A 9,046-nucleotide genomic window follows, 5' to 3' on the forward strand; every position below is an offset into this window, starting at 1 on the left:
TAGAGTATCCTAAAACCTAAAATAGATTTTTTTCCTGATAGCAACATACATTTCTCAATAAACAAACGTGATTCCTTGTTAAGAATATTTTTTAAAAATATATTATTTATACATGATTATACATTTATATATAAATTATGGTCTAATGTAAATTAGACCTTTGGAAAATTATGAGCTTTAAGATCGTATTGAGTCCAATGATTTACTGTTTACTTTTATAATTCTTTTCTTTTATTCTTAATGTTTATCTGCTTTACTTATAATAATTTTCCTATTTGCATTAATAAAAAATATGTTTAAATCTTAGCAAAATATCTATGAGAATAAAAAAAATTAAGTGCATTGCTGCATTTTAATGTCTATAAATAATGAATGGCAAACTGAGATTAAAAATAATAGAATGTAAAGAAATGAAGAAATCATCTCTCTCGGTAAGTTGCATTGCACTTTTCGAATGAATCATCGGGTCAAATTGTGTATTATATAACTTGCTGAAAATGATAAAAATGAGTAAATTTACAAAAATATTTTTAATTTTATTTGTCAAGCTCTAGTAAATTTACTCGCTTTTGTAATTTTCACTGAACTTACGTTTACACAGGCTGTGTTCCGTTTTTACTGGCAGTACTGAAAATTTATAGTTCACGTCACATATACTATACATTTTCAGTGCTGGCAGTTAATATCGGAACACAGCCACAATCGACGGTATTGGAATAAAGAATTCCCTGACTTGTTTTGGGAAGTTCTATAAATTCCCTATTCGTGAGCCAATCGACTGATTCCACACACGCAATATGCTGTTATGATAATAATAATAATAATAATATCGGTGCAATTCACCATAAGCGGTTTATTTTGACCGTTCACATCGTGAACGGTCGCCGTAGTCGCCGGTCGTCGTGTTGGGTTACACGACGTTGCATATTAGTGATATATCAGTGATTCTACGATCTACCGACTGACATTCCTCTTATTTGATAAAAGCTACAATGCTGCTAGTAAATCGTATAATTCTATTAAATTCATTATTCGCGTACACTGCTTTCGGTAATCTCGAGGAAGAGCATGGGGTTAAATACGCCAATAAATGCGAAGGTAAATAATCCAAAGCAATGTATTCCTGAGAAATATAGTAAATTTAAAGCATTAAAATTTTCATCATTTTTTATTAAAAACGTTCCCTTCTTAGGTTTCTCAATTCTGATCACTTTTTTATCTATTTAAAATTATTTAAAAAATTCATAAACATACCTTTAAGTTTCTACAACAGTCTTTATTTTGAAAAAAGTAAAATATAGTAATAATTTAAATTTTGAGAAATTTATATGGATAAAAATCTGCTAGCCATGGAATAGTAACTCAAGTGTTAATATATTAAAAGATCATTTATAGGAAATTTTGTGATAATTTAAAATACTAATGAAGATTACTCTGAAATTAAATTTGTTACAGTGTGTAAAGTTTTAGCTACAGAACTTGAGGCTAGGCTAGATGAAACAGGAAAGACACGTGACGTGTTGGAATTTGGATATTCAGTGGACGATGTTGCACCAAAAAAGAAAAAGGAATACAAGAAGTCGTAAGTATTGTGCTGAGACTACACGAGATTATTTCTGATAAGATTAATACAATTTTTGTTTTTTCAGAGAGCTACGGTTATTAGAATCCATGGAAGATGTTTGTGAACGTATATTGGAATACAATATACACAAAGAACGTACGGACAGTACAAGATTTGCAAAAGGAATGAGTCAAACATTTAAGACATTGCATGGTCTTGTGTAAGATTATATTGTTAGTGCAATTTTTGATATTGTATAGAATATTTTGAAAATTAACCAATATATGCTTAATTATAGGGATAGAGGAGTTAAAGTGGATTTGGGTATTCCCTATGAGTTGTGGGACAAGCCTTCCGTAGAGATAACTACTTTGAAATCACAGTGCGAAGATTTACTGGAAAATCATGAGGTTGACATTGAAAACTGGTATCATAATCATCAAGGACAGATTTCTTTAATTAGGTAGTACCCTAATATGTATCTATCTTAGGCCTGTTTACACCAATGTAGCTTATTTTCCATCGTTACACTCACTTTTCTAATGTATAATTTGCTGTTATATCTGTCAGTGTCGACACATAAGAGTAGTACCAAAAGGACTCAAAAATTTTTGCACTGATCCAATAAGTAAAACAGAGTTTAAATTTAAGCTACGTTGGTGCAAATAAGCTCTACCTTTCATCTTATTTATGAAATTAATAATCTATTTTTGTGTATCATGGACCGTTCAGATATTTGTGTTCTGAGCGTGCGTTAAAAGGACAAAATGATTCTTGCCTACACGAGAAGACCGATACGACGAAAGAAGTTAAGAAACAAAAGAAAAAGAAAAAGGAAGGTACAAATAGTAAAGAAAATATAAAAGACAAAGATTCACAGAATGTGAAGCAAGAATTGTAAAACTGAGAATAAACGAACAAATTCGTTTAGATACCTTTTATTAATAATTTAAATAGAATACAATCCTATATCCAGTAGAAATGCAATCTAACAGACTTCCAATCCTGTATATAAAAGTAATCTGTAAATATTAGCATTGTTTAAATATACTTGGATATATGTGCCATATTTATTGTATTGTTGCAAAAATTTTACAATAAACTTCTTTTATATATTTTATATAAGATTTACTTTTGTAAATGTATATATTTGTAGAATAATTTGAACATTGATTCAAATGTCATCGACATAGTAATGTCACTGAACATCAGTTAATGATCATTGGTCAGCGAATGGTACAGTGACTCTCTATCAAAAAAGTTTCATTTTATATTAATCCTTTCATCTCTGAATTCTATTAAAAAATTTTTTCTATATTTATTATTGTTCCTAACAGTACAGAGAGGATACCAGATTTTTTTCATTTTTCTCTTAATGGTTTTGGAGAAATCAAAATATTATTCAAATATCCATTATTTTGAATTAGTTTGACGTCTGGATGGATTTGAAGATCATTACCTCAGGACAATAATAGATGCAAAGAGTTAACATGTCAAAAGAAGAGACGTAATTCTTAGATACAAATAATCTCGTAAAACACAAACTAATTTTACTGAACAACATATAATTTATTAATTAGAAATGAAATATACATACTTTTTATAACAAAGTTGTATTTGTTACATTGAAATATAGATCTTAGGATGGTTTGGAATCTTTGGATTTATTTCTGAAGGGAGGTGGTATCCACCTAGTTTTACCACGAAGTTCCCTCAGACGCTGATACTCCTCCTTGAAGTCCTTATGCTCATCTCTGAAGAGACCGTAATTGCGCAGATGTTTCATCAACAGCTCCGTCTCTTTGAATCTTGGATAATATTCTACGATCTCCGGTCGTTTGTTCACCGGTTTCTCGCTGAAGAGCTTTACCACTTTCATCGATTTTTCATTAGTCGGTCTAACTACTTCGCCGAATATTCGGTTACTCAGGCGATTCATACGTATGGCATAATTGGTGCCTACGTTCGCCAGGTTCACATATTTACTCATTCTGATTGAACAGTATTTAATTTTTTTCTTGTCAAATCTACGAAGAAGGAAAATAAGGTTAGAATCGACTCTACGAAGATTGGAATATTCGGTTACTCGGTTACGAATATTCGGTTACGAATCAAATGTTCAAAATTTAAGATAAACGGCAGAAGTCAATTTCTTAGAAGAATTCCTTACCGTTTGTCCCGTCATGTGCACCTTCATGCGCAAAATTACAGATCAATTCTTCAAAAAGCTTCAGAAAGAGGTAAACATCGTCCATGCGCCATAACCTTACAAACACACAGCGAACAGCGACACACTTGGCTTGCGCCAAGTTGCACATAGCTGATCGCATAATTTGCGCATAATATAACTGATCAATGAATGAATTAAAAAATTCCAAAATTGTTAAATTTAAAACATGAATATATTATATTTAAAACATGTTTCGAACACTATATTAGTGTTTTAAACTCATTTGTTTAATTTAAACATGTTTTAAAACATATTTGAAACAGATTTTAGGGGGGGGGGGGATATTCGTATGCTTATTTTTAATATATATATGTTTACTTTTTGTAAATATTATTAAAAATTATTTTAAAAAATATGTCTTAATATTTCAAAATATATACAAAGACATAAACAAAAATCTTTGATTTTACCATTTAGGATTTTAACGTTTATAAGTTACAATTTTTTTGTAATTATAATATGACCTCTTTATATCAGAATGTACAAAATGATTTAATAATAATATATAATACAGAAAGTCCTAAACTTCACGTGATACCTATTTATAGTTGTTAATCGCAAATTCCTCTGAGATCTTTTCGAAACGAAAATCTTAGTATCAAAATATCGATTCTATAGTATTAGTTTTTAAATGAGAAGGGTTTAAAGTTGATAAATCAAATTGTCTAAAATTTGCACGCTCAGGTGTGACCCATTGTACCGCGAAGATATATGCAAAATTAATATAAAAAAATGAATATGGGCGATTTTTCTAATTCATAGATTGATCAATCATATATAGTCATTATACTGCATCAACCATTTATAATTAAAATTATTTGTTGTTTTGTTTTTTTGCAACAGATTTTAGGGCTAAAATTTGGGTATTTACAACCAAAATTTTTTGTCATTGATTAGAAAAAAACTAAGAAAACCGTTTTTAATTTCAATAAATTTAGTTAGAATTGTAAAATTTGATTAGAATCAAGCTAAAACATTTTTATTTACCAAACGCTCGATAGATTAATCTGGATTACATTGACGTTTTTTTTCCATTTTGCCGATTCTGCTTTAAATTCAAAATTTTGAACATGTACGAAAAAAGTAAAAAACATCATATAATTCGGATGTAATTGTACAACCGTATTCTTCAATGAAAGAGTATATCAGAATTTTTTCTGATTTTTTTAAAGTTGAAAAACCCATTACAAAAAAGTTGTTTAATTTTTATATATTTGTAAATGTGATGAAAAATTAATAATGGACACAAACAACCAATGCTGTAAGGTTTTGTAGGAAAAGTATATTAAATGTTACTAATTATATTTTAATTCGATGTAAAAATCGGTCATTGAATATTACGCATTCTCGTTAGCTTAAATTCAATGAGTTGATGGATGTATGTAGCTGCGTTAACAACAACTAAAGATATCGGCGATGAAATTATTAGTTAATTAAATTGTTCAGATTTTCTGAGGTTTCCGTAATAGCGAAACCTGCTAAAAGTTGCAACGTCGCAGTACTTCATTCCACTTCGTCTGGGTGAGTACTATACTTGAGCTTGTCCCACAATTTATATTTCTTATAAATTAGTCTGACTGATCACAAAACAACAACAATTGCAAACCGATTTGAATAAAATTTTTGCATAAAATAATAATATTAAGTATTAGTACTTAATGCAAAACTTGATTAGGCTATATAAAATCTAATAATGTATCTGAAGTCTCAAAACATTTTGACCGACTATTGTTGCATCATAAAACAATTAACGTCTAATTACAAGCGTAATCAAATCAGCGTGCAAAAATTAATTAAAAATTTTCTGTACTTTTGTACAAATGTTCGAGGTCAATGTAGAAATCGTACATACAATCGTAGTCCTACTGAATGCGAAACTTATTATGTATGCAATAAATCGCACGTTACAGTATAATAAATTGCAAATACATCGACATTTGAACTTTTAGCCTGGAATGCAATTACATTGCACTAAGAATAATCTTGTGCGCGTCTAGTTAAATCCAAGCGTTATATTATATTTATATTTTGCGAAAGATTTGTTTAATCCGTTTACTTAAGTGCGATTGTAACATCCTCCAATACAGATTAACCAAAAGCTTTTCATTAAACAATTAAAAAAATTACATTTACGAGTTGCTTTATAAGTTTTTAACGACTTGAATATTATAAAGCATGAATATATGAGATAGTGCACACTCCAAGAAACCGTATTAAGTAAAATAAAATATAATTAAACGATAATACGTTATATCAAACTGACGAAATTAAAACACGAGAATAGAAGGTCTACGTCAGTCACAGTGGTTCTTAGTGCCGAATAATATTTTTGAGTTGAAAATTGTAAAAATTTTTAAAAAATTATTATTTAGCACTAAGAACCGATGCGATAATATAATTATTTACGTTGTAATTTAATTAGTAACTTATAAATAATTTGTACAATATTTTAGTTACAATATGTCATGTATAATTGCTCAAATTAAGGATGTCATAATAACGTCACGATAAATGGTCACATGCGATATTGATAATGTTGGGAATCCCAATAAGAATCTTACTGTGATAACTATAATTTATGTGAATCATTCAAATTGATAAATAATACTGTGCTTCTCATGTTAACTTTTAGAAGAATTTATTTTCTATTTGATCAACATGAAGTATATTATAAAATTTTATAAATGATCAACACTATTATTTTATTTATTTTTTGTGTTACACATTTCTTCATTAGGTCTATTTTCTGTTGCTGCATTGGATTGCACACTAAAATTTCTATTTTGTTTTCAAACTTTAAATATATATCTATTTCATTTTATTTTAAGCGAATATTTAAAGAGAGATGAAATTATTGACATTGTAGGTTCGTATTTTCTTTAAATGACTTTATGAAACAGAAAACTTTTTTACAAATGTATTATAATATTATCAATGAAGCTTATCAGTCGTACTTCCTCACCCATGTGACAATCACTTCTTATCGTACAATATAAAGGAACGCATCCGTTGTCACTCTCGTATTTAGTCTTTGGAATTTACATTGTCAACGTAATAGCACAATAATGATGTTGCGATACATGTTCGTGGTACTTTCATGTACAATAACGTATTGTATAGCATCAGAAAATACAATTGAAACTGATACAGTGATCAACGGATTGACAGGTAAGTTAAGTAAGAAAATAATTGGACATTATATACATATATGTATATCTTATTTTAGTAATTAATTTAATATTTCAAAAAGAGACAAAAGAGAAATATTTATATCATACCTACATATATCTTGAATGTTAAATTAAAGATCTTTTATTAATAATTTTATTATACAACACACGTATATTATGTACATATACATACATTTCATCGTGATCGATGTAAGAAAAGGTATATCAATTTGTAAAAGCTGTAACCCCAGGTAAATCATCACTAAACATGAATGGAAATTTGACTCCGGCACAGCAAATTATTTATATTTACGGGCCACGTCAATGGAAAATGCAAGATAGTAATCTCATAAACAAAGCAGGGAACGATTATCTTATTACACCTGGCATGGGTGCTCATAAACTTCATGTTCGTAAGTTGCCATGGTACAAGGCTCGCAGAATTTGCATTCAAGAAGGGGGTGAGTTTCCAATGGCGATATTATATTTTATTAATATATCGTATCGATAGTATCTCAATGTGAATTTTATTTAACTCTCTTTTATATCAAGAATACGATTATATAATGCGAATTAACGTAAATCTGCCTGTGGACGTAGGTCATTTGGCTATTATTAACTCCAATTCGGAGGAAAAACTGCTGTTGCACATTTTGGAGGAGAATAAAATAAATCAAGCGTGGCTTGGCGTACATGATCTCTACGAAGAGGGCGATTGGAATACGATCATGGACGAACCTTTGGAAGCTACAGGCTACTCAAAGTGGACTTTAAAAATTGCCAACGAACCTGACAACTATGGCGGGAAACAGCACTGTGGAGTCCTCTTGAAGGAAGGCGGAATGGATGATCTCGAGTGCACTGCATTAGTCGCCTTTTTCTGCGAAATTGCTTTCTGAATCAGCAAATTCTCATAAATTATGCGAACGTGAGATTATAATCAGACATTGTAACGATATGCGATTTATCTAAGGTTGTAATTAAATAGTCATTCTAAGATGTGCTATTAAGATCAAATTAACAATGCCGATAAAAACGCAAGTGTGTTTTCATGATTAATAAGGTCCGTAATATTACAATGAAGACGATTATAGGTTATAAGCTTTATTTTTATGCTAACAATTATCTGTAGGAATATTAAATAGTATCAATGAACGTGCGTATATTAAAAGAAATGATATAAGAAGAGATTATTATCATCTTACAATATGCAAGAACGTCGATTCTTTAGAAACGATATGTGCTTTTATTCCGTAATCACAATTAACGAAACAGAGTAAAAATAATGATTAAAAAATAATTGAATATTAGCAAAAAAAATTTAAAAGGTTGTTATTTTTTAGATTAATTGTTTAAATTAATGAAAAATGCAAGGTGATGCCGAGTCACAGCTTTAAATATCTCGTTTGCGTTATTGGGTACATCAAAGTCGGGAGGATAGAACTTGTACAGCACGGAATACAATATAACATTTCAGCAATATTGCAGCAACATTGCAACATTGCTACAGAAACATTGATAGTTCTGTGCTGTATGGAAAAAACTCAAAGGTCAAAGCAGCAAGGACTGCTATTTTCCTAACTATGGATCAGTAAACCTTATGTATAAAAAGTAATAAGTTTCCTTTATCGGGGTTCCATCTGTCGCGTTTCCTCATATCGGTTTGCATTCGTCGTGTTTCACGAATGAATCTATCGCCGGTGATCAGCAGATGATTATTATTATCTGGGTTTATAGAGCCAAATGCCGTGTACCCGTTCCCAATCTCCATTTGCGCCTGTCTTCGCTCGTGGTTCTCCATGACTTGTCGCATTCTCTCATACCACGATCTTCGTGGTCTTCCCCGCTTCCTTCTCCCTGATAGTATCCATCTAAACAGTTTTTCTATCTCTCCCGCTTCATTCTCATTAGGTATCCAAACCGTTTTAATTTTCTTATTTCTATTCTTTTCAGTACTATTTGTTATGCATTAGCACTCTCTCTAATCATCTTATTTTTAATTCTCTCTGTCTGGAAATTCCTTCCGATCTCCGTAGGTAGTCCATCTCCAGGGCGTTGAGCCTTCTCTTCATCTTCGCATTA

The 9,046-nt window shown here is 30.3% G+C and overlaps 3 protein-coding genes across 5 annotated transcripts; 2 read left to right on the forward strand and 1 right to left on the reverse strand.

Moving 5' to 3' along the window:
• Positions 1-842: 842 nt before the first annotated feature.
• On the forward strand, positions 843-2,684 carry LOC105205225 (protein canopy 4). The gene is made up of 5 exons (XM_011174526.3): positions 843-1,098; positions 1,456-1,582; positions 1,650-1,784; positions 1,863-2,027; positions 2,297-2,684. Exons 1-5 carry the CDS (start codon positions 993-995, stop codon positions 2,463-2,465), a joined length of 702 nt encoding a protein of 233 aa, XP_011172828.1. The 5' UTR covers positions 843-992; the 3' UTR covers positions 2,466-2,684.
• Positions 2,487-3,884, reverse strand: LOC105205226 (28S ribosomal protein S33, mitochondrial). Of its 2 annotated transcripts, XM_039450963.1 has the most exons (3): positions 3,735-3,884; positions 3,162-3,591; positions 2,487-2,586 (listed from the first exon to the last, which is right to left on the reverse strand). In XM_039450963.1, exon 2 carries the CDS (start codon positions 3,552-3,554, stop codon positions 3,204-3,206), a length of 351 nt encoding a protein of 116 aa, XP_039306897.1. In that variant the 5' UTR covers positions 3,555-3,591; positions 3,735-3,884; the 3' UTR covers positions 2,487-2,586; positions 3,162-3,203. The 2 variants fall into 2 exon arrangements, with proteins under 2 accessions (XP_039306897.1, XP_011172830.1); XM_011174528.2 differs by lacking the exon at positions 2,487-2,586 and having other exon boundaries at positions 3,110-3,591.
• A 2,909-nt stretch (positions 3,885-6,793) lies between these two features.
• LOC105205227 (hemolymph lipopolysaccharide-binding protein) lies at positions 6,794-8,291 on the forward strand. Of its 2 annotated transcripts, none has more exons than XM_011174529.3 (3): positions 6,794-6,962; positions 7,204-7,425; positions 7,565-8,291. In XM_011174529.3, the coding sequence occupies exons 1-3, from the start codon at positions 6,860-6,862 to the stop codon at positions 7,861-7,863; spliced, it is 624 nt and encodes a 207-aa protein (XP_011172831.1). In that variant the 5' UTR covers positions 6,794-6,859; the 3' UTR covers positions 7,864-8,291. The 2 variants fall into 2 exon arrangements, with proteins under 2 accessions (XP_011172831.1, XP_011172832.1); XM_011174530.3 differs by having other exon boundaries at positions 6,797-6,962; positions 7,216-7,425.
• Positions 8,292-9,046: the final 755 nt, after the last annotated feature.

This window comes from Solenopsis invicta, chromosome 6, assembly GCF_016802725.1.
Source record: "Solenopsis invicta isolate M01_SB chromosome 6, UNIL_Sinv_3.0, whole genome shotgun sequence".
NCBI classification, from domain to species: Eukaryota; Metazoa; Arthropoda; class Insecta; order Hymenoptera; family Formicidae; genus Solenopsis; species Solenopsis invicta.